The sequence below is a fragment of the Lottia gigantea genome (genome assembly GCF_000327385.1).
Source record: "Lottia gigantea unplaced genomic scaffold LOTGIsca_68, whole genome shotgun sequence".
Lineage (NCBI taxonomy): Eukaryota > Metazoa > Mollusca > Gastropoda > Lottiidae > Lottia > Lottia gigantea.
In genome coordinates this window covers 411,986-438,847 of record NW_008710315.1, presented here as the reverse complement: position 1 = coordinate 438,847, position 26,862 = coordinate 411,986, and the positions used below count along the sequence as shown (strand labels likewise).

At 35.2% G+C, this 26,862-nt stretch overlaps 1 protein-coding gene across 1 annotated transcript; it reads right to left on the bottom strand.

Annotated features, from left to right (window-relative positions):
• Positions 1 to 539: 539 nt before the first annotated feature.
• Positions 540 to 23,318, bottom strand: LOTGIDRAFT_221063 (hypothetical protein; the record flags this gene model as incomplete). The annotated part of the gene is made up of 35 exons (XM_009065139.1): positions 540 to 829; positions 1,240 to 1,407; positions 2,357 to 2,524; positions 2,925 to 3,011; positions 3,286 to 3,400; positions 3,827 to 3,879; positions 6,242 to 6,313; positions 6,651 to 6,779; positions 8,768 to 8,863; positions 9,517 to 9,598; positions 10,134 to 10,279; positions 10,550 to 10,741; positions 11,002 to 11,088; positions 11,435 to 11,522; positions 12,120 to 12,189; positions 12,426 to 12,489; positions 12,710 to 12,928; positions 13,367 to 13,486; positions 14,706 to 14,884; positions 15,136 to 15,328; positions 15,702 to 15,864; positions 16,696 to 16,880; positions 17,099 to 17,211; positions 17,358 to 17,451; positions 17,666 to 17,742; positions 18,056 to 18,223; positions 18,461 to 18,605; positions 18,864 to 18,926; positions 19,504 to 19,590; positions 19,692 to 19,753; positions 19,995 to 20,121; positions 20,929 to 21,037; positions 22,081 to 22,177; positions 22,662 to 22,719; positions 23,271 to 23,318. The coding sequence occupies 35 exons, from the start codon at positions 23,316 to 23,318 to the stop codon at positions 776 to 778; spliced, it is 3,978 nt and encodes a 1,325-aa protein (XP_009063387.1). The 3' UTR covers positions 540 to 775.
• Between the last annotated feature and the right edge of the window lie 3,544 nt (positions 23,319 to 26,862).

The window sequence follows — 26,862 nt, the reverse complement described above, 5'->3', positions numbered from 1 at the left end:
TCGTACAAACATATTGGGGAGTGGCTCACGAAAATCTTTAATTCGTTAAAACCATGTTGGTCAGAAGGGTTACACGAAGAGCTTTTAGTCTTGGAGGCCCTTACAGGATAAAACTTCCGTCATTGGCTGAAAACGGCCAATTAAATCAAAAGTCGGTGATTACTCAATATATGTTTTTCCCCGGTTGTCAAATTACCTCAGTTATGAAAACTAATATTTTGTGGTATATTATTGTAAAATAGATCTTGTCTGGTGGTTTGGAGAGTATTAGAACCGTATAGCCAGTTCCAAACAAAAAAAAAGGTTGAGAACCAATGGACAGAAATTGGTTATGAATGAACATTAGTTTGTAATAACATATTTGGTTGATTACATGGATCAAGGACGGAGTTTTTCATAAACCAGGATGTGCAAGATATTCTGATGCTGTGGTCTGTTAACTTGTGACCTGACTGTATACCTTTCCTGTATACATAGGTTGTTCCCTGGTGGCGTGTGCAATGAGTAGTTGATAGTCTTAGTAATTGGATTGGATGATTCTGTGTTTGGTAGTTGATTTAACTATTTTTCTATTAATACTGTTTAAATAGTGTGGGAAATATTTCGAAAAACTGAGTAAGGATTTGGAATTAAAATATGTAACTGATAATTAGCTCTTGGCGACTCTATACAATTGCTCGATTCACAATCTGCTATAGACTGGGATATAATATACACATTTTGAACATTGCAACGTAAATTTTGTCCTTTGTAGAATTTGAATTGTTCATCTCAGTTACAGATGTTTCACAAACCACGATTTCAGTCCATTTTCTTTTTTTACTGGAAACTGCAAGAAAACAAAAGGGTCGATTTGAATCAACTTCAATTACCTAAAAGTAATTTCGATTCCTTGTGTTGAAAAATGTCCCATGGATGAACCAATTTCTTTGCTACGTCCCACCCTACTCTCTAACCGCAATATTTACAGAAAAGCACTTTTTCAATTTAGCTCTTAAAATAGTCTTCGAAATTCGATTGCCTTTGGTTGATGAATTTCACCATAGATGAAAAAAATATATTTGGAAATATGATGAATTTTCAGTCAAACATGCGAGTCATTTTCAGAAGAAACTGGGAGGGAATAGTTTGTTTGACCCGGAAACGTTCTTAGACAATGTATGCAATTGTTTTTTTTTATGTTGAAAATTTGTGGCTTTTGTCAAAGAGCAGCATAATCTACGTACGAACATAACGTACCTGTTTTGCAAACTGGTCCTGACAAGCCATTCTGATAACATCCGGTGTAGCTGGCGAGTCTAACCGGAAGTAACCTTCTAACCCATGATCATTTCTTGCCGCCATTATTGCAGCTTTGGTAGCGAAGAAAACGGATATTGCCAATAACAATGGCGGTTCACCAATTGCCTGTTCAAAAAGGAAGAAAAATAATGACAATCTGCATGAAAAAAATTAAATCCAAATGGAGGTTAGTATATATTTTAAAGCATTTATCTTAAGGGTTTTGGTAATACTGCCTAACGAAACAATATGGAAATTGAGAATTTTATTTATATAGAAATAGTCAACTATGTATTTGATTATAGTCCTGTGTTTGTAAACATTCCATTCCTTTGAAATACCACAAAAATGACCTATATAATCCATGGATGAACCACGCAATAACCAATGACTTTAGTTCTGTTCTTGCCAATTTCTTATTTCTAATAAATAGTCTATAATGAAACATGTCTAATTTTCTGATCCTACACCATGGCGCCACAAGCAAATAAGGACTAACAATTATGAAGGTATCTCGTTTCGCATGAATTTACTTAGATCAACCACGAAGGCACAGGCGGCAAAAGTCATATATCCAACCAGAGAGCGATTGTTCATCACATGGTCGACAGATTCTTACGTGGACAAATAACTTTTAATTCGGTGTCAAGTGCTTATTTTCGCGTTACTATACGCGTTTCAGCCTTAAATATGGGTTCCCTTATTTTCATTTACTCATACTTATATGAATAGAAAGTAGAGGTATTCTAATGACTCACAAAAATACCAGTTTATTTCACATGTCCATAATTATTTCAAAATAAGCTTAATTATAAGAGAATTATCAACAGAATTTCAATGAGTGACCATTCAAGAAAGGTCAAAAAGTATTTTTGTTTATCCAGTCTGCACATACATGGACATTTATGATTGGTTAAAACTCTTAATTATATGCAATAAGAACATAATGACGTGATTAAGAATACATGTACATGATAATTCATTACAAACATCATTAATTGATCTGCTCAATTTGACAATAAAAAAAGAAGGAAACCCGTCTTTAAAACATCGAGGAAAGAGAAAACTAAATTACCTTAGAGGAATAAACAGCTTTTGGATTAGGTTTATCTTTAAGCAAGGTAACGTTGAACACCTTGGGTATGTTCCCTACAGACGGTATTTTATAGGTCCCAGGTCCTTTGGTTAAAAGATTTCCGGATTGGGAAACTTTATACTGTTCTAACATGTAGAGGCCATACCCCTGAAATTAAAAATGCTTTGTTGAGACTATTTAAGAATTATTTACGATGATGCTGGTATTTCAAGCAATACAAAAACGTTATTTTAAAGGGATTGTGAAGAGGCCTTTTAATATTTTTTTGAGTATCGGGGAAACTGATTGCACCAATTTCCACTATTCCAATTGTTCGTCAGAAGTCTGTGGTTCCTGTAAATCCACTAAAACAAAGTGTTCGATGACGTCACTAATCGCTAGGTATGATTGTAACACATAAGCCCCTACGTCATCAAACACGTAGAATACAATGGTGCAAATTGATGCTATCAGTGTCCCCGGACTCAAGAAACCCTCTTTACAATCCTGATGGAGCATGTATACATAGGTTGAATTATATTTATCAGAAGAGTTTTAAATGGTATACCTGAACGAAACCACCTTCAATTTGTCCGATATCTACAGCTGGATTTAAACTTTTACCAAGGTCCATGACGATATCAGTTCTCAATACCTATATGTATCAAACACATTGAATAGATAGTGTGGTCACAGCCCATTAAGGAAAGAATTCAGATGACATTATGAGAAGTAGGAAGTAGTAGGCATGATGCTTTGTCAACTTGACATTTCTGAACGAAACAGTTGAGGACAGAAAGTCTTTTTCAGTTGATAAAACTCGATTTCAACTGTCTGGTTCATTTTCTGGGATATCAATTAAACATTAGAATCGCCTACAATTCAATAATAACATTCTAGGAGTGACAAAAGTTTTAAAACCTTTTTACCGTGTGGTCTCCTGTTAAGCAATCAATTTCGACCTCAGAACACCCAGCACCAAAGGAATAATATTTGTAGATTACTTCGTCATCCGTTTCTTTCTTGTAACCCAAGCCTTCAACTCTGAAAGAAGGCATAAGTATGAGACTTTATCAGTCGCAGTGGAATAGCTCTACCGTAGTAGAGAGATGGTTTGTCGAATGCTAGATGGTTCAAATCCTTCTCAAGCTAAGAAACAATCTTATGACAAAACCAGTGCTTCCGAGATTTGGCCCGCAGTCACTTTCATCCATGGTATCTTAAGACATTCGAGATTTACGAGTATTTAGTCGTATTAAAACAACCTTAAGAACAGAGACGTTATACTATTTAGGTCAAATTGTACAAAATGATTGAAATGGTGGAGGGCAAATCTGTTATGCAAGATATATAATTGAAGGAGTCATTTATTATTTAGAATTCCAGACTGATGTGAAATATCTCGAATCAAAGGTTGTGGATGAGATTATGATACAATTCTTAGAATGTATAGAACATAAAATAACTTACTTGTGAAAACCAGAAGCAGACAGACTAACCCGTTCAAAATGTGCTTTTATAACCTAAATAACAATTATAACACGGGGACGTCACAAGAAGAAATAAAGATAGCTTGCCAGAAAATGTAACGTAACCTACGCCAACTACCAGCTGTCGCTGAGATGATAACTAAGACTTTAGTGGCTGAATAATGAATTTTCAAACAATCATACCTCAAGGCAAAATCTCAAAGATAGCTTGCCAGGCAAGGTAATATACGCCCACTGACAGCTTTGATTTTGAACATAAATATTTAGCAGTACAGTAACAATCACCAGTATGAAATATTCATTCATACACTTCTTTAGAACTCTTTAGGGCGATACTGAATAATATTGAGTATGAGTATGCCCTAGTTCTTCAAAACGTGTTCAATCTTTAGCTCGTGAAAGCTCTAGAAGACAAATATTCAATCTTCAGCGCGGTAATGAATAATAAAACCAAGTTTTGTTAAAATTCGGCAAGAATCATGCCTTCTAGAGTTTTTATGAGCTACAAATTGAACGAGTTTTCAAGATCAAGGGCAATAACTCATACTAAATATTTTCGATTTTTCGATATTTGAATAGGCTCTATAAATGGGTGATAACAAACACTCAAGCCAAATTTCGTTAAAATCCGTCAAGAATTGTCCCTTCTAGAGTATTTACAAGCTTAAATTTGAACGCGTTTTCAAGAACAAGGGCAATAACTCATACTAAATATTTTTCAATTTTTCTGTTTTTCAATACGGTTTATCCATGGGTGATAACCAACACTCATGCCAAGTTTCGTCAAAATCCGTCAAGAATTGTGCCTTCTAGAGTGTTACCAACTAAAATTGAACAAGAACAAGGGCAATAACTCATACTAAATATTTTTCAATTTTTCTGATTTCGATAGGGTTAATCCTTGAGCGATAACAAACAGTCATACCAAGTTTCGTCAAAATCCGTCATGAATTGCACCTTCTAGAGTGTTTACGAGCGTTTCAAGAAAAAGGACAATAACTCATAGTAAATATTTTTCGATTCGTCTGATTTTCAATAGGGTTTATTCTTGGGTGATTACAAACAACCATACCAAGCTTCGTCGAAATCAGTCAGGAATTGTGCCTTGTAGAGTATTTACGAGCAATTGTGGACGGACGGACCGACGGAAAGAGGTGACGGCAGTATACGCCCCCCATTTCACGTGGGCGTATAAAAAACAGTTCATCAAGGTCTTGACAGCGAAATAACTCTAAAACTTTCATTCGATTATTACCAATGACGAACTTGGCCGAGATCTTATCAAGATATACATGCATACAAAGTTTCAACAAGATCGGATAAAACTAGTAGTCTCTTCCGTTCCTACAATCCAAATTTGACGCGTTTTTAGTTAATAGCACCATAACTCTCAAACCCTTCATCCGATTAATACCAACTTCGAACATGACCGAAATCTCATCAGTATATAAATTCTTACAAAGTATCATCCAGATTGCATAAAAAGTAGTCTGAAGCGTCTACACGCCAAATTGGACTCGTTTTTGAAAGTCAAGGGCAATAACTGTAAAACCGTTCATCCAATTAAAACTAAAGTCATACAATTAATCGAGATTTCATCAAATCTACATGCTACAAGTTTCGTGAAAATCGGATAAGAACAGTAGCGTCTATTGTTTTGTATACGCCCACATAAAATCGGAAAATATTTAATACGAGTTATTGCCCTTGTTCTTCAAAACGCGTTCAATTTTTAGCTTGTAAACACTCTACATGTCACAATTCTTGATGGATTTTGATGAAACTTTGTGAAATTGTGTATTATCACCCAAGGATGAACCCTATTGAAAATAAAAAATATCGAAAATTATTTGATATGAGTTATTGCCCTTGTTCTTCAATGTTTATTTTCAAACAAAGCTGCCAGTGGGCGTATTTTGCCTTGCCTGGCAAGCTATCCAAATGTGACGTGTTTATGACTGTCGAGGGCAATATCTACAAAACCGTAAATCCGATTAATACCAAATTCGAATTTTCATTAAGATCGGATAAACACTGTAGCCTCTATGGTGTCCACAACCATTGTGAACGGTCGGACAGGGGCGACGTCAATAAACGTCCACATTTTTATGTGGGCGTATAAAAACGCACCCTTCATTACCGCCATTCTGAGAGAAAATTCTATGAGAAAATTATTTGCAGTTTTTGTGCTAAAATTAGTTGTCAAACAGTGCCTCATAACTTTAGATATTATTTTAGAGAATGCATGGATTTTGAACAATTTTTGCATTGTTCCTTCTTTTGTATTCGTTCGAACGGATAATGGTATTGCACAAAATTTGACAGTGTATATTAATTGCGACAAATTGCTATATCATCAATCCACGAAAGATGTTCTTTGACTTTTCGACCTTACCCAATCCTTCCACGTTGTTCCGGGTTCACATTTGAAGGGTTCAAGTCGCTTGTTGATCTTTTCACATGCATTCTGTACAATGAAAAATAGTATAATATTAATTAAACAGCCATTCTGATAATATAGTGTTTGTATATGGGTTGTACATTCAATTGATTATTTTTTTGTGCAAGTGCAAGTGGCACCTTCGGTAATTAGCTCCATACAATTTTCCATAAATTTAATTGTGAATATTTTGATCAAATTGCAAGCACGAAAAGCATGTACTAATGTTTATCGCACGAACGGAGCTTTGTGCATGGTTAAGTGACTCATCCGAAAATACCAGCTCAGACACCACGAAATCTTCATAATACCCGAGTGTGGTGTCGCGGATTACCGAATGACCCAGATAAATGTATCTGCTTACCTTCACAGCCATTCCGTTAAGATCTGATCCTGTACTAGCAGCAGTTGCTATGGTATTGGGGACAGTGTTAGTGCCAGTTTCAATTATATGAATTATGCTACATGGTACACCTAATGTTTCACTTGCTATCTGCAAAATGAAATTCATCTATGATCCTTAATTTTAGTTCAAAGGTTGTACGACATCATAGTTTGTTAAAGGAATACTACCTATTAGAATGGACATAACTTGACTTGATCAATAAGATTATGTATTCATCAGTTGAACTTACAAGGTGCTGGTACGAGCGTGGGTACTCTAAACGATTTTTACGAATAAACCTTAGCGGAGATAGCAGCTAAGAACAGACTTTATGTCGAAATACCTCAGGCCTAAAGAGTGCCCATGTCGTCAGTCAAATAGATGCAAAACGGGTCCTTTTATATCCTTGTGCCCCTTTTTAATGTGTAATTCTGTAATGTAACAACAGATTCAAAACTATGGGATACCGAGGAATTAGCTCCCGTTTTTATTGATTTTGATTATATATAGAGAAAAGGGACTTAGTCTACATTAGAGTTGCGAATTTGTCTTGTATTCAGTTCTTATACAGCCAAAGTTTATACAATGTGATGTCCATCCTGTATCTGTCATTAACTAATGTATTGCTGCTGGTGAATCAACATCAACCCATTCCGAAAATTATTGAAAATAATTTAACAGGATCGACCCTGAACGGAAGACAGCTAGAAGGTATCAAGGATTTTATATTGACATGAGAGAGAGAGAGAGAGAGAGAGAGAGAGAGAGAGAAGAGAGAGTGTTTGACTAACGAAACACCCTTTAATCAGAAGCATAGACATATACTGTTGCCATTATGGTGTTTATTCCAACCCTGCAATATGATGTTTGATAGAACATTATAGTGTTTAGTCGAACTGCAATATTGGTGGCCCGGAATTGACCTGTTATGGATGGACACAGCAGGAAGTTGATGAGTAACTAGGGAAGCTAGAAACACTTTTCTTGTTCTAGAAGAATGACCAGTAAGCCTCATAGTCCGATTGCATCAAATATGGTTCAGAAAGGAAGATGATGGTCTTCGTTTTTGTGTTGATTTTCGACAACTGAACAGAATCGTAAAAATGTTCAACCAAGGATTGAAGAGTTAATCGAAAACACGTTATGCTCATGCTGTTTCGCAGTTTTAGATATGAAGTCAGGCTATCACCAAGTTGCTTTGAGAGAATGTGACAAACAGACGACCGTTTACCGTTAGACCCCTGGTTTGTACAAGTACAGTCGCATGCATTTTGGTCTCACATATGTCCCATCAACGAACTTTATATTAATAAAGGAATTTCTTTGAGATTGTGAAGAATTGCAAATTTTTTCAGCAAGGTAGTCAAGTAGTAAGGTCACATCGTCTAATCAGAAACTACTAATGCTAATGAGGTATGCCAATTTCTTGGATTCAAAGGGTACTCACGAATTTAAAAAAAAAATTTTTTTCGTCACTGATATTAGTACACCCGGATCATTCGAAATCGTACGCCGTGCACACTGATGCCATTTGACGGGGACTTGGTGCGATATTAAATTATATACCAGGAAGGAATGAATAGAGTACTTTCATATGCTAGTCGTGGATTAATTAAATCGGAAAAGAACTACCAAGGACAAATTGGAATTTCATTCGCTGAAATGGGCAACTACTGAAAAGTTTAAGGATTATTTATACGAAAACCACTTTACTGTCTTTACAGATGACTGTATGGCATTTCCTTGGCAACAGTCAATGTTTGTTTGTGTCTATCCCCTTTCCTCTATGCTCACTTTAGACTTGGAACTGAAAGAGTACACACCATATAATTGCAGCTTTATGCAATTATGCTTTTGTTATGTGTTTCATCTCTTCTTTGGATATTATTATACTTTAAGTCAAAGTGATTTTTTAATCCTAGAGGGAATGCTTATACTAATATAATATTCACGTTTTCGTGTGTGTGTGTGTATAAGAAAAACACGTGACGCCATGAAATTTATTATGTTGATCGAAGGTAACTAAATTCATAGGATGATGACCGAAATACAATAGCGAGTCGCGGGTCATTAATTTATAAACCTAAGGATAGTACCTGAATCATTTTGACATGAATGCCCTGTCCCATTTCAGTTCCACCATGAGCTAAGAGAACTGTACCATCTGTATAAACATTCACCAGGGCACCAGCCTATATAAAAGACAAAAGAGATTTTGTTCATACACGAGCTAATATGGACGAAAGGCACTGTTTACAAGAAAGTAAAACTTTCTAAACAACGTGGTGTCACCATTTGCAAAAGTAGTATAGATCGTTTATTGACATAAAGATGGGTTTCCTTATTTTTTTAGTATCAAAATAAGCAAACTATTTGATTAATTGGTGTTTCTAATGAAATATCATGTATTCTTTATGAAATCATTATGTTCTTATTGCATATAATTAAGAGTTTAACCAATGCTCATGTATGTACAATCTGGGTACACAAAAAATAAGACTTTTTTGATCGGTCACTGATTGGAATTCTGCTGGTAATTCTCTTGTAATTTAACTAATTATGAATTGATTATGAACATGTGAGACAAACTGGTATTTTTCGAGTCATTAGTTCACCTATGCATTATATTCATATAGGTATTACCATTTTCATTTTCATATGAAAATAAGGGAACCCATCTTTATAAGAAAAAGGCGCAGAAAAGTGAGGTTAAGTAAGGTGGTTCAATGAGTCTGCTGATTGAGATTATAAAATTATTGAAGAGGCTTCTCAATACCCATTGTAGTACGTGATTGTCTTAGTACCCCATGTAGGTAACAAGGGAATTGAACCAAAATAAACAAACCTGATTCATAAATTTGAATTCAAAAGAAACTCCATACATCAATGGTACTATTGCAATTCCCCTTTTCCTCCATCGATTTTCTCTGAAATACAGTTCAAGTCGAAATGAGAAAGGACATGTATTAAGGAGTATGTTAATGATCCAACATGGTAGGGTCGGGTGCAAACCAGCTTGTGATACGTGAATCATTCAATCAGAATGTGTTTCACTATCAGGCGGACTTGGGCAAGAACTATGGTCTTTTCATATCAGGCAAAAATCCATCTTGGAAGTCAATTATGTCTTTCATTGCAATGGTTTCGGTAGACTTCAAACGTTTCACATTAGCCATATATTTAGCGCATATCATATTTATTCTGTCCTCTAATTATAACGTCATATTTATTCTGCCATTAAAGTTCATAAAAACACAAGTATCAGTAAGGCTTAAGTTTCTGTATATTTTAAGAGGTTGGTCGAAACGCATTACTTGAACTTCTTGGTCCAAATTTGTCCCAAGCCTTTTCGAATGTAGTAGATATTGGTAGTTACTTACACAAGCTACTAATATTTCAAGTTATTGATCTTTACTCCTCAGTATCAAACGGAAGCAAGTAAGCAAAAACGGATCAGTTTACCTATTGTATTGATCTATTTGTCCCAGTCGAGTTTGGTAATCACTCTGTTTCAGGCAACCATCCAAGCAATCTTGAATATGACAATCGTAGATGATTTGGTTGAGGTGTGTTCGATCACCTTCTCTATAGCAATTAAGTTGACGAACCTGAAAATCGTATTTCATGAATAAGTGACTTGGATCACTTGGATGAAATTGGCGATCTTGTGTCTAAATGTTTTATAAATCAATACATTTCTGAATTAAGACTTGTCTACAATTAAATACAAACAGTTCCAGTTGACGACAGTTTTTAGTTTCAAGGTCATCCTCTAAACATTCGGTAAATTGTTTGAGCATTCATTATTTCGTTGTTGCCGATCATGCAGTCATATTTTTACCCAAAAGAAATCTACTACGTAAAATTATTTTTCTCACCTTAAGTGGGTCCATCACAAGATGATGAGAAACTGCCTCAATGGCAGATTCGATGACCATCAGAGATTGGGGAAACCCAAATCCACGAAAGGCTGTATTTGAGCTGATGTTGGTCTTGCAAGCATGAACCGTCATCCGTAAATTTGGTATCTTATAAGCACTTGTAAGTCTTAATACAGCTGCATCCACAACCTTGTAATACATAAAAAAGCTGAACTGCATTGCAATTCCCAAAACAGTGGTTTGAAAGGCAGAGTCCCTATTTTATGTCCTATCCTTACGATTAGTTTCTTTATGCATGTCAGCAATTGGAAGACCAGTGCACTAAACACATCTATTCGACCAACAATGTTCTATAGTATGAAAGCGGTTCACGAATAAAATCATTTTAACTGGCCAATGACTTAGTGTCAGCCAGGTAAACCTTAAAGTCTCCATAAAGAATAACTTACAGCCAAAGAAAGGTCTCCAGTGTTTCCACAGTTTGAATAACTGCTTATGTCCAAGCACTGTATTTTACCATCATTCGAAAATCCAACCTTCACGATGAAAAGAATATAAGATAATTGAACCCCTACCCCTACACATTTCTGTGTGCATCAGCTAATGAAAGGTGCGGCTAAGATTATTCAGCGATACAGCGTTCCACAATATGTAAAAATGTTGATTTTGTCATGAGTAAACTAAAAACTATGTATGTCGAAACTGCGAATGATTATTAAGGCAATTACATTCAAAAGCCCCTTTTCTCAATTACTTAACGATCATATTTTGTCGATAGAATTGGAGCATGAATTACATTACAGGATGATTCAAATTGTAACCAAAATTACTTTCCAAACATATGGGAAAAATTGATTTGCATCAAAGCAACCAGGACGTTACCTTAAACTTAAAGAGAAATGGATGCCGTGTTCCCGTCATCACCATATCATCGTCTCTGTCTAATACAACGCGTACAGGGCGGTTATACCTGAAAAATTAAACATTATGTGGAAACGTCAGAAACAATGGCTTCTGTAATCAAAAGAAGTAATGATATGGCAGTATATGGTGATTCTGATACGAGAAGTTTGTAGTCATTAAAGGCGCGAGGCACGGACAAGCACGACAACTCCTCCAATCAAAATTCTCATCCAAAGAATATCGAAATCGGTAGCAAAGATAGTATAGTGGTGAACCCCTTCAAATAGAAGTACCATTGGGTGTTTCGAAAAGAGTAAGTTTCCCACGCGACAACCGCCCCACTACAATGGTCGATAGCGATCGATTAGTCTAGGGACAAGATACGGATATATTGCCCGTCCCATAACATTAAATAAGTGTCTTTTTCCTAAAAAAAAAATTGTTATCCTGCCCACAAAAAGGGTCCGTATGCGAATTATTTGATAAATACGATAATTTGCATGATTGTTGGAATATTTTAAAGAAAAAATGGCTAAAGTTTTAATGTTGACAGTGAAACCAATGAATTTAAGCGATTGACCCGACGTTAAATCACCGTTGCAGAACTGGTGATATCATGATGGTTTGCTTTTAGTTGTTTTCGATGCACAAAAAGGGAAGTTACTTTAGAGCTGCAGTCGCTGCTAGTCCAGCAAACCTCCCGCAGTGTGATTCTTTTCCACCAAAGGCTCCACCTGTAACAAAGAGGGAATCCTAATGCATTTTCGTAATTTGGCCGTTATTTGAATATATTTGAATAAGTGCTGGTGACTCAAACAGCTGTAGTTTCTAATTCCCCTTCCCAGCTGTTTAAATTCGAAACTTTACAAAGTACAGGTTTGTCCTTCAAAGGGGTACAACTCATACCATCAAACTTGGTTATTTTAACTGATGACTATTCACAATCAACAGAGAGGAATTCGAGCCTTACCTAATCTTTTGACAATGACTCTTACTCTGTGTGCTGGTAGTCCGGTAATGTCGCACACATTCGTCTGTAATCAAAATACGCACTCAATATACAGTTTCAAACAAAAAAAAAGCTATGTAGCTGAATTTAGTTTAAATTCCAATCAATAAATTAAGTCATAAGCACCAAATAAAAATGAGAAGTTTAAATGTTCGTTTGAACTAAATATGTTAGATTCATGGATAGCTGGCATACATTTTATGATTTATTCTAATACACTCTCAGTTGAAAAAGAAAAGACATACTTGTGTTAAGTGTGGACTTTGTGTTGAACAATATACATCCAACTCTCTGTTTTCTTTAGGTACGACTATAGATGATTGGGGTTCCAAGTAAAAATGTTCTTGAGCTCCAACATACACTTCGTCCTCCAAAGTATTCTCACAAGACGGGAATGCTTTGTCAACATCCCCACAAGTACGTGTGTTAGGTTTTGCAAGATATGAATTGGCCTTAATGGCATCCTGAAAGAAAATTTAACCGGGACTCTTAGTCGTTCAAACAATTGCTAATATGATATAATGCCAGGTCAGGTATTTTCCATAGATGCTGACAAAGCGCTTCCTAGCAAATTGTTTTTATTTCTAGTTGATGGATTCGTGAAATATCAATATAAATTGAATGGTAGACAAAATGGTTTGAGAAAACAGTTTCAATAAAATTAAACGCGAGGCATTTTTGTATTAAAATTCTGGAAAACGCAAAACGAAATCCATAGTCCAAAACAACTCTTCAAACAGCTAATAAACTTTCACATAAGGAAGTATATCAGCCATAAGTGAGTAAGTATTTCATATTGAAAAATGGTATCAGGTGTCTAAAAGAGAAAGCATACCCTGCCTGGGTATTATCATTGTATCACATTTTCAGCTGTAACAGGTTTTGAAAACAGTCAGGTTTACCTCTATACTTATAACGGCAGGCAGATCTTCATATCCAACTTGTACCATATTTCGAGCTTTCCGGGCTATTGAATGAGACTCAGCAACTATACAACCAATAACATCACCTTCAGTAATTACCTGAAAAACAGATAGGATGAGAAAAGGGCCTTGGTAAAGGCTTAACCAGAGTGGTGTACTTGCCAACTCACAGCCAATAATGTGAATTTTCCATGAACATTTTTATACGCCCACAAATATATTTTGGGCGTATATTGTAATCACCCTGGCGTTCCGTCTGTCCGTTCACATTTGGCACGTGCTCACTCTACAGGCTACAATTCTTTACAGATTCTTTTTAATTTGTAGGTCAATATTATTATGAAGATGATCCCTATCAATTTTCGTGATGATCTGATAATTTGTTCGTCGGTCCGTTTACATTTGGCTCGTGCTCAGTCTACAGGCTACAATTCTTTCCAGATTCTTTTTGATTGTAGGTCAATGTCATTATAAAGATTATCCCTATCGATTTTCGTGATGATCTGATAATATTTCACCGAAATATCGTGTGCGATTAGCGTTTTCACTCTTTTAGCTATATTGGGCAACTCGTGCTCAGGCTACATGCTACAATTCTTTAAGGATTATTTTTCTTTTTATTTTGTCAAATGAGTCCAATGTCATTATGAAGATGATGCCTATTAATTTTTAGGATGATCCGATAATTTTTTACCAAAATGTCGTTTTCAACTCAACGTATTCACTATAATAACCATATAGTGCATCTTTTGCTCACTCTCCAAGCAACAATTCTTTATGGATTCTTTTGATTTTTATATGCCCACACGTAGTATGGAAGCATATTGTCATTCATCCGTCTGTTCACAGTTGGCTCACTGTACAGGCTACAAACAATGATTAGTACTTGCAATCAAAGCTGCTAGTGGGCGTATGCTACTGTAATAGCGACCTTTCTTGTATTACTTAAGTAAATGAAGCAACTTAGGATTAGCGAAAAATACTAACACATTCATACAAGAAAGGTTGCATTTGCAGGCAAGGCATTCCACACAGTTCGTAATAGTTTGACATTGTGAAGAGGCTAAATCCGAAATGTTATGTAAATAGGTTCGGTCATGGACGATTGAAATTTTCCCCGAAATGGAAATACCAAAAGGTTCGAAGAATAATGTAGGATAGGATTTCCGAAAGGAACAAACAAGTGTTTGGTGAGGGTATTTAAAGAAGCTCGGATTTGGAAAGATCAAGAGGCTCGGCCAATGTACTGACGGGAGACTACATATATATTTGTCTTTTAAGTAAGTGTAGCTCTGAATAAGAATGACTGCTGCATTACTTCATCAATGGCGAACAAATGCTCATCTTGCTCAGCTACTGGGTAGGTATTATTTCCTTTGACATCTCTATGGTCGATATACCCTTTTACTCCTGGTACAGTTAACGCCTCAGCTACATCCACATTTAATATCTTAGCATGAGGTTTTTTGCTGTATACTGGCACGAGTGACAGTTCTCCTGCAACGAGTAAATAAGTGCCTTCATTTTCACATTTTCCTCTCTTGTACATATATTTAGAAAAGAAGGAATTCGTGGCCCAAAATGATTTTCAATCTGACGTCTGTGGTGACCTTATGAGTAAAACTACGGCTTGCTAAGACAACAACACAGAATATAATGCACTAAGCACATCACAAAATTTATATCCATTACCTGTCTGACGTTTTCAGGTTTGTTATGGTTAATGTGTACTGTAAATATATTCTTACCGGTTAAGGCTGGCATGTCGTCGATGTAAACTGCTTCTCCAGATGCAGGTTGTAAGGCAGATGAGTGCGGTAACGGCTTCCCTAATTCAGTTTTGGAGTCTTCAAAGATTTGACTTCCTTGGCTGACGTTATAGTCAGGGTTTTTGATAGCACTAAGATCAGTTTCAGGGATAGCCTTCAGATCACCTATATCCTAAAAATGAGATTTGACATTTGGTTGGATTTACATAAACTTGTGCATCTTTTAGCAAAAATATAATGCTTATCCTCAGGGTAAAGCCCAAAGAGAAATAAAAATTGGTTTGAGACTCTCATTGGTCAGAAATGGTAGAATATATTATTTTACGCGTGTTGCCCTTTACCATCACTTATCAATACCTTTATTTTCGTCAATATCCATGTTGTGTTCTATATGTATAGCGTTATAGTCGTACACCGTTATAGGACGAAAAACCAAAGTGTCAATGAAATGGAAACATACCTGCTTTTGGTTACTGCTGTGCTACACTGAGATAGATTGTAAAGAAGAAACTTGTGGAAAGAGTGTCAATGAAATGGAAACATACCCGCTGTGCTAACTGCTGTGCTACACTGAGATAGAATTTAAAGAAGAAACTTGTAGTAAGAGTTTGTCTATATTCTACTGTACCACCAGGTGCATCATGAGACAATGGTAAATCTTTCTCTAAATATTCACAGGCTATTTTTACAATTTCTTCATTCCATTTCCTATTTAATAGAATAGACAGTGGTAAATCTACATTCTATTTCTTATTTAATGGAATAGACAATGGTAAATCTTCATTCTACTTCCTATTAAAATTTAATAGAATAGACAGTGGTACATCGCCATTCTACTTCCTATTTAATAGAATAGACAATGGTAAATCTACATTCTATTTCTTATTTAATGGAATAGACAATGGTAAATCTTCATTCTACTTCCTATTAAAATTTAATAGAATAGACAGTGGTACATCGCCATTCTACTTCCTATTTAATAGAATAGACAATGGTAAATCTTCATTCTATTTCTTATTTAATGGAATAGACAATGGTAAATCTTCATTCTACTTCCTATTAAAATTTAATAGAATAGACAGTGGTACATCGTCATTCTCCTTCCTATTTAATAGAATAGACAATGGTAAATCTTCATTCTATTTCTTATTTAATGGAATAGACAGTGGTAAATCTTCATTCTATTTCCTATTTAATAGAATAGACAGTGGTAAATCTTCACCATACTCCCTGCTTAATAGAATAGACAATGGTAAATCTTCATTCTATTTCCTATTTAATAGAATAAACAATTCCCAATAAATAGAATAGACAATGGTAAATCTCAATTCTACTTCATACTTAATAGAATAGACAGTGGTAAATCTCCACCCTACTTCGTACTTAATAGAATAGACAATGGTAAATCTTCATCATACTTCCTACTTAATAGAATAGACGATGGTAAATCATCTTTCTATTTCCTATGAAATTTATTTTATATTTCTTAAGCGTTATGATATTCAATGATTAACATGGAAGGGAAAGGGATCAACTAACTTTCCTTTTAGCTGCTCCATCGTCTGTTTAGCCATGACAGTAGTAGGTGCCATACCACCATATGCTAAATATAGATCTTCTATAATACCACTTTGATCTTTAAATACAACTCTCATACCAGAATTAACTATAGCTATATCATCATCTTTTCTAATGGATTGTTTATAACTCTGGATATACTCATTCTACGAAAGAGAACCCAACAATGGACAACAATGATGATAATATTGATGATGATGATGATGATATTTTATATTGAAATATACACATGTAAACGAATTGGCAAACGAAGTAAATAACGAACTTAAATTTGTTCTCCTCATATGATGATGATGTACGTGCACTAGAACAGAACTGTGCTGAATGACGAAGATTTTGATGATGATGAAGATTTATGCTTCACCTGATTGGAGAATGGAATAACAAGTGACTCAAGTATCTCATTATCTTCAACCACTGTTTTTCGGTATCCAGTAAAGAAGTTGATATCCATTGGAACCTTTCTATCTATTCGATCTGTAAATACAATCATTCATATTTGTAACTTAAGGATAGAACTCAAGAGCTCAGACAATCTAATGCAAATTAATAGGATCAATTCCAGTTGATCAATAATCATCGTTATAAATTTTCGGTAACGGGGATGTTTGTTCTTTTTTTACCTTTAGATTGAACATTTAATATAACACCACAAGCTTGAAATACAGGGTTTAAATCTGATATTGGACTGGCGGTCATTATGTTACCACCGATAGCCTGAAAAGACATGAAATAAAGATAAACACTTAATGGACGTAACTTTTTAAATAGTAACAATAATATTCCAATAACTCATGATGGAGGAATAAAACAGTTTTTATATTGATATTTTTCAGATATTGTGAGCTTGTAAGTTTGTGCAGGATATTTTTTCGTATTATAAAGATCAACAGATTAGCAGTAATCCCCACTAAAATTGATGTTAACTCACTGCTGCATTCCGTATCTGTTTACCAGCAAACCACTTCAATATGGCGAGAACAGCAACAAAAGCTTTGGTTTTCTCTTCTGAAAACAGATTAACATACATAAGGAAACATGACTGTGTATACAAATCTAAAGCGACACCAGCAGATTTTGTAATGCAAAATTGAATAAACCCACCATAAAACGAAATGAAAATTAACTTGTAACATATCTGTATTGAATCAATAGTAACCATGGTGCCGTGCAATGTAGTTAAGATGGACTTAAAAGAACGAAAACAAACGATGACCTGTCTGATACTGACGGTGCAAGTGACAGATCTTCTAACACCCCCTTCACTTCATTCTGCAAACCTATAAATTCTTTATTTTTAATACTGACAACCATAACTTACCTGGTTGGGTGTCTACAGCGTGTTGAAGTGTGTCTTCTATTTTGGACAGAGTAACAGAGGCACCAAATTTGATACCAGTCTCTGTATTTTGTATCTCAGTTAATTCTGGGATATCAGATGCGTTGATCAAGATTGGATATTTCATATTCTTAAATGTTGTCTCAATGCCTAAATGAAAATAGATCTATATATATATCTATAAAAATATTACCGACTCTTATTTCCAACTAATATTTTTGCTTGTGGAAATTGATAAAAATATTACTGACTTCAGTATTTCGAACTATTAGTTTAGCTTGTGGAAATTGATGTTAAATATTTATAAAATATCTTACCAACTTCAGTATTTCCAACTATTATTTTAGCTTTTGGAAATTGATGTTAAATATCTATAAAATATCTTACCAACTTCAGTATTTCCAACGATTATTTTAGCTTGTGGAAACTGATATTTCAGATCTAAAATTTCTGGTAAAGTTACTGGTCTGTACCATTTTATACCATCTTTTTCATATACCAAATATTCTTTGTGGTATTTTTCGTGGTTTACCTTATACAAGAAATAAATTATAATAGAGCAAATACTTTCGAGTGAAGTTGTTAAATAGAATAATATACATCCTCCTTTTCTTGGTCTCTTTGGGCTAATAAGAACGGATAAACAATGTGCAATGAGAACATTTTTTCAGATTTCTTACTATCCTTGGATGTTTAACTTGCACTTCCTCACATAAGCCTCCGTTCATTGTCCCGAAAGACGAGGCATCTTTTAAACGTTAATTGATTAATTGATTTGGTAACATTTTACCTTTAGTTCTGGAGGAAATATAGGTTCTTGACTTGAATCATAAATTGGTGTATAGTTACTGTCCTGAAATAGACATCATTTACTACGCTGTAGAAACGCATGTCTAATACTTATAGGAATAGACAGCAGAGGTGTTCTAATGACTTGAAAAATACCAATTTGTCTCACATATCCTTAATTAATTCATAATTAGCTAAATAAGAACAGAATTACCAGCAGAATGACTGATGAAGAAAGGTCAAAAACTCTTTTTTTGTTTATCCAGACTGTACATACATGGACATTTGTGATTGGTTAAAACTCTTACTCATATACCAGAAGAATCTGATAATTGATTAGACACACCAATTACTCAAATAGTTTGCTTATTTTGACTCTAAAAATAAGGAAAACCATCTACATTCTTCATTAAAGTACACCGAGTTTGCTGGACACATTTCCAGTCATACCTTAGTCTCAGAAAGGGGAATCAGCCAAAGCCAATCAGTTATGGTGTTCACGGCTCACCGTTGATTTCATGTATATTTAGGCTTAAAGAAGCATTGTATGTATGTGAGTGTAAGATTTGCCTCATTGTATCGAAAGTGAACGTAGAAGAGAGATTTTGACAATTGATCTTTATCCAACATGTTTATTACACGTCATGTTCTTGAAGAACTACACTTACTCCATTTTGAACAGGTTGTTTCTGATTTTTACAACAGTCCTTTCCCATACCACACTCGTCCTGAAATAAAATTTTAAACGTATTATATTACACTTTTATCTCTCTTTGGCACACTGACTTCTCTTACACCATAACCATGTCCTTTCAAAACATATTTTTACCTTTGAAAATGCTCTGTATCCTTCCAAAATAGGTCGATATCCAGTGCACCGGCAGAGATTTCCTACAAAATAATAACATTAGGTCACTTAATCAGCTCAATGTAAAAATAAACTTCCAAACTCTTAAGAAATTATTACAGACATTCTAAATTATAAATTTGCATTTAAATATTTTATGGTCGACATCACGGCATATGCTATTCTTAACTGTTTTAGAATACTGATAACCAAAGCAAATATTCGTCCAAACTCAATTTTAGAATATTATAATATAATACTTTATAAAGTCAAAGTAAACTTTACCTTCCAGATTCTTCTCTATTTCTTTCATAGTTGGCTGTGGGTTGTTTCTTAATAAAGCATACATGGACATCACCATACCCGGTGTACAGAAACCACATTGTGATCCATGAGATTTGGCTATTTGTTCCTTAGAAATAAAACAAAACATGCTTTTTCAATTAGAATTTGAGCTCGATTTTAGATCATTTCAAATTTTGGCATCAATTTATTAAAATCTTTGTTCATTGTAAGGAGAAAGGCCTAAGAGATTTAGATCCATGGTATTGAATAATCGGTGCTTCGATTTGAATGGGCAAGCCCCTGTTCTATTGGCTGGAAAATTAAACACCAGAAAAATTAAACAACTTAAGGAACCAAACTCGAAGAGTTCGTGTTTTTAATGAGACAAGATTTGTGGTTATAATTGTCATTATCGGTCAAGTAATTACAAATCATTTCACGATTTGGATTTTGCTACTTTTTGGCAAATACACACGACACACAATAGTGTATCACATAGAAATTCAACCCTTAGTCAGATCACCTTGCTATATCACAGATTATTCATTATTTTTTTTAATTTGTTCATTATGTTTTATATTTTATTCATTATATTTTATATTTTGTTCATTATATTTTATATTTTGTTCATTATCTTTTATATTTTGTTCATTATCTTTTATAATTTGTCCATTATGTTTTATATTTTGTCCATTATGTTTTATATTTTGTTCATTATCTTTTATAATTTGTTCATTATGTTTTAAATTTTGTTCATTATCTTTCATAATTTGTTCATTATGTTTTTTTTTATGCTGAATTATCATTCAGTTCTACGTATTGTCCCATCCGAACGACTCGGCGCTTTTTCTGCGTCAGCCCCTCTTACCTGCATCACTGGCAGGGGGAAACCAGAAGTATAAAAAACAAAATGTTCGGCATTGTTGCTGTTTACCTGAACTGGGTGTAGTCTGGTTTTTAAACTCCCTATACCTTCTGTAGTAGTAACAGCTAAACCATGGGCTGAACAAACAGGCATCAAACATGCATTGACTGAATAATGACTGGTAGAGTTCATGTAAGAAAATTACGTATAACAGATGTAGTAAATCTAAAACCGGAAAATTATGAACCGGTGAGTAATGTATCCGGTATCTGGAGAGACAATTTCCAGTAACAGAATGGTTGGCCTTTTTTAAGGGGGAGGGGGCAATCAATATGTTCGGAGGGACATTGCACCCCTTGCCCACATCCTTGCCCCTTGCATTTTGCAGGTGTTTTTTTTTATCCGTCCTCGTTAGTCTCGTAATCCCCACTAACATCCAACCATGGTTGAAGCTAATTTGAAGGCTTGCTGAAATTTATGAGTAGGAGACAATAAAAGGTTTTATCAGTATCATCTAATATTTGGAATGTGTTCCATGTTTTGATTAACATTCGAAAAACAATATTTATTTCCGGTTTCCAGACATTAGGGTCAGACTCACTTGTTTTAACCTTGACTTGTTCGCCTGTTTACAATAAGTTAATGCCTTGGTTAAAGTTAAAGCCGACCTAGTATTATAATCCGGTCGGGACGCACTTGACGGGTGCCCTTTCATATTCAAAATAAGTCATGATTAATAGTCACGCTCCAATGAAGTTGTACATATCATTCAACATAATCTCCTATTTTCTTCTAAAATTGAGTTCTTAATAGGTGCGTATTTCACCATGTTACTAAAGACTTTCCAGACAAAACAATAAAACCTATGCTCATTATCAACATACAAGAATATTTCATTGGACGTGGAATTTATAACACTTGAGGAGACGTAAAATTTTTGCTTTAATAACAACTTTTTACCGGGGGGGTTAGGGGGGAGGGGATTTAGCGATCATATATCACAACCAGCATCCAGAAGAACAATGCAAAAACAGTGGAGAAATTTGTGGAATTGAATTAAATTTGAGATAATATCGGCTGTTCTGAAGCGAGGAGACCCCAGATACCCCACATTCCAGAAGAACAAACAAAACAGAAGAGCAGTTTGTGGAAATGAATTCAATCTGGGATATTATCCGATATTTTTTTAACTGCCCGAACTTTTGCTATTAAAAAGGATACTATATTTTGTCGTCAGTAAGGTTATATTTTGAGATCATCACAGTACAGGCTCCACAACCACCTTCTCCACATACCAGTTTTGTTCCTGTTAGTTGTACTGATGAACAATGGTTAAGGAAAATTCACCAGAGAAAGATGTCTTGAAATGAGAACAATGTAAGGAAAGGACGTAACCGTGTAACCTTTTAGAATATTGTGATTAAATCAGATCCTCACCTCCTTGTTTCCCGCCTCAAATAATACAAAATATTTCACGATAAGAAATTAGACTTAGAGTAAAATGCTATTGTTAGCTATTTTGTGAACTCAAAGTCTGCCCTGTAGATGGTGATACATCTTATACATTCTGAAATACATTGTCTTTCTTAGTTATTTCTGAACATCATAATCGAAACAGAATATAGGGATTTTAATCTGAATCCTTAACATCCATCCAAAACAATTTTGGCACATACTCGAGTCTTCCAGCATCGTACTTATTAATTGCTTTCAATGTATTGCCAAACTATGATTTTGGATATCTAGCTGTTTTGCAGTTCAGATCGTTAGTACCTGAGATTTTCTTTATATTTAAAGGATACATTTCTTTCTCAGATATCTCAGTAGAGAGCATGCCGGATCTGGCTCTGGATCGACAACCTGAAACATAGACAGTGTCCATTACATTATTTATAACCTTATTAGAATTCAAGTAGTAAAGGTGTAAATAGACGATGTCCGATGTTCGGTTGAGGAATAATTGATTCAAACGAAAACAGAAGGAAAAACATGAGGTACGGATCTGGACACGATTCGTTGCTTCTATTTTCTACTCGCACCTTTAGACAGATTAATTCCTTACTTATAGGGATTGTATAGGTTTTGTTTTAATTTGTTTATGTATATCGGGACACTGATAGCATCAAGTTGCAAAATTAGAATTTTCAGTCAGACGAATGTGGATTAGTCACGTCAATAGCAGGACCCACAGACGTCTGCACTGGCAGCTTTGATTTTAAACAAGAATTTTTGACGGTAAAGTTTAATGTACCACTTTGTTTGTTGTCAATGAAATATTTATTTCGGCACTATATAAGCATCTATACCGTATCAATGAAATGCCGAACTGAATGACCTTTAAATTCGACAAGCCAGAAGATCAATGTTTGAACTAGGCTAAGAATCTCATAGACACCTTATCTTGTACGTACCTTCTCTCCATTCACATAGAACACCAGTCCTTTAATATTTTCTTCCATATTTTTTTTTAGTTTTACCTGTTTTCTGAAAAAGATTAACAAATTAACAACTGAATTATTTCTATGAATTGTAGGATTTCAATAATGAAAAGAAATATAGACAGCTAAAACTAACATCTACATAATAATAAACCAATCGTTGAAATACGTTATGCCTTTGAATTTATGAACAAAGGTACTGAAGCTTAGTTTTCTTAGTAAATCACCGCCCTTGAACGAAATTCGTAATGACTTGATATTGAGAGTTGATAACATCAATAGGACTAAACCGTGCTATTAATTGTGCATTCAGATCGCAGAGACGTTTAGGCTGTGAAGGCGAACTCTTTAAGATCTAGAAAGATTTTTTAATCGCTTAACAAACACTAACTAGTAATGCGTTTAGGCTGTGAAGGCGAACTCTTTAAGATCTAGAAAGATTTTTTAATCGCTTAACAAACACTAACTAGTAATGAGTAGTAGTAATCAGTAATATCCATAGAATATAAAAATATTAAACACAAAAATGTATAAAAAAAACAAAGTAAGTTCTAAACACGTTTCCACACAGTTTTCAAAGTTCGCAGTACGCTCTACTCGTTTTGAGTATACGTTTATTGCGTTTTTGAAACGTCTACCACGTTTGCAGTACTATCAGACAAGGTATGGTATAAATACGGGTCGTTTTCAGGGACGCTTTGAGTCAGTTGTAAGTAGGCTTACTTCTAGCTTTGATGTTGCCATATGCGGAATGTTGTTGCACGTAAGAGAGATATCCATGTCATTACGCTTGTCATATCGTTCATGTCTTGATTTGGTTGTCTTCTAGTGTAATTTTGTACGCAACCCGAAAGATCATTTTTAAAAATGAGGTAAGGATTAATTGAGCTCATACGGCAGGGAAAAGTATTCCACTAACGGTCTTAAGACAACTGATATTTCTGTTACTAGTCATTTGATTGGAGACGTTTTTAGTTGAAGGAACTGGTACAAATTAAATCACCTTAAATAAATGACCTAGTTGCATGTTTACTTCCCAATAATTAGAAATTCCAAACGCTGGTAAAAATAATATTTTTGTTTTCACTGTCAATGTTGACGCCATCTTGAATCTCAAACAAATCGTACCAAAAGCACAGTGAGCTACGATTTGGTCGATTTGGATAAGTGCTTTTTGCAAATCGCTAAAATAAATATGCATTCTAGGCAAATCTTTGTAGGAGCTTCGCTTATATAATTGCACAGCTTGATCTGTTTTGATATGATTTGCTTAAAAAAACGCCTTTCATGTTGTTTGTGTGTGAATAGAGGCTAAACATTCAAAAGAAAATAAATTCGAGGTGCCATGACTAAGGGTGATCTATGTATGAAGCATTTAAGCATGTTTCAAATCACTCCACAGACTTGTGTTCGTAATTTGGCCATGTGTTAACGATAGCAGACAGATTGATGAGGCATTTCACGCCATGCACTTCAAACAATGCCGGACTCTGTCGGCTGAAGGACCAGGACCTCCCTAGATCGTTCATGCGAGCAATATTTGGTCACCGACGCGGTGATTTAATAACCTAACCAAGGGTGTGAGAATTGAGTTTGGCGATACCAAATGTTTCCTCAGGTACTCTCGATTTTCGCCCGCACTTATGGAAGAGGTTCTGCTGCTCGTAGGACACACCCTTTAACACATCGGAATTTGAATCTTACAGGCCGCGTTAAGACAGCCGCAAATTATCCGGACCGAGTAAGGTTCGGCAAAAAAGTTGCGCAGGTTGAGAGGGCTCGTCAACGTTCTAGTTTCAAGTGGGCCGAGTTCTACAAGAAGAGGTGGTCTCGATCCGGACCGAGTACGGAACGGCTAAATATTAGTGCAGTGTAAACGCACCACTGGGCCGATCCCAGTTACCCAAGGAGAAGTTCGCATGTGTAATGATGACTTAACATAAACATAAAATTCTATTTTTTGTGTCTGAAAAACAAGCCTTGTTTATGGTTGGCGGCATTTTGAATGACCGCGTTTTTTTTCGCCTCTACTGACTTGAGATCAGGTGTATACTTGCTGACTCGCCGTTCTGACCCAATGAAAGTAGTGCAGTGTCAACGATGGACCGAATACGGTTCACTCCAAGTGGGCCAGTTGTTATGGCTGTGTTAACCGGCTATTGATGTTTATTTCCACGTCGATCCAATTCATTATATTTCTGCGTTGTGCAATAGCTATTTGTGATTGCTTCAATGAATACAAATTCACGTCTTTAAATTGGAAAATGTTACGCATACATGCGTCTGTATACAACAAGTACTCACTGACGTAGATAACATAAACCTATATGATAACTGCCATTAATAATTAGCACAGTGAACATGAAATATAAAGAAAAAAATTGTGATATGACCAAATAAAAGCTTTTAAAAATATTCGTTTTTTGATGTAAAATGTTTTGATTCCCGAATTTGTGCACGACCTTTGGCGCAATTCGGACAGTTCGGGAATTCGGAATTTTACACCCACCGACTTCTATTATATATTTAAAATATCGGGATACACCTAACATTACCTACTAGTTAAACATCTAAACTGAACATCTATTAAAACTAACAACGTCTAAGGTTTACATCCTTTAGGAAAAAGAGAACCTCAGCACCCTCAACAACATAATGATGAGTCCAATACAAGCAGCGCAACAATCTTATCACCCTACGGAATAGAATAGAACCAGTTTATAATCTTCATTGGTCTCCATAAACAGCAAACAGTATTTATTTGTTTTTTACACCAGCTTGAAGCATCAAGTAAATCTTTAAACTAATTACTGGGGATAAAAATACTGAGAGGCCACCGCTAGGCCAAACTGTAGTTAACTTGAGCCACAAAATTCTCACACCCCTTCAGCATTAAATCTTAGACCGTGGACTTTTAATCTGACACCGAAGGTAGACAATTTAAATTATCTCCGAGCATCCATTGAACGATTTCAACGAAATCTTAGCTGCACATATTTTTTCTAAACCACCACACGTGGTGCTAGAACAATGTTTATTCCTAAATCCACGTGGACGAGAACCTTTCAATAACACACGAAAAGCCTAATCTCACACCAGTGGAACGCGAAGCGTTAAACTTACTCAAGAAAGACGATAGCATTGTTATTAAAAAGAGAGACAAAGGTTCATGTTGTGTCATTCTGAATAGGGAGGATTACGTTTCAGAAGCAGAGAATCAACTGAATAATCCTAAACATTATGCCATTTTACCAAACCAATTTTGAAAGAAACTGCTAATATGATTAACAATATTCTTGCCGATTTAGTCAAAACTAGTTATCTCAAACAGAAACAATATGACTATCTGTCTGCCAAACCTGATTGTCGTGAGAGACATTTGTATACTTTGAACCAGAAGAATCCAACCAAGGAGTGGTTTATCTCGAATAAAATCCTTCAAGGCCGCCCGGTTATATCTGACTGTGGTAGTGAGTCGTATGCAGTGTCATGTCATGTAATTTATTTAATTTCATGTAAGAAATGCCCCAAAATATATGTAGGAGAAACTAAGAATAATTTACGA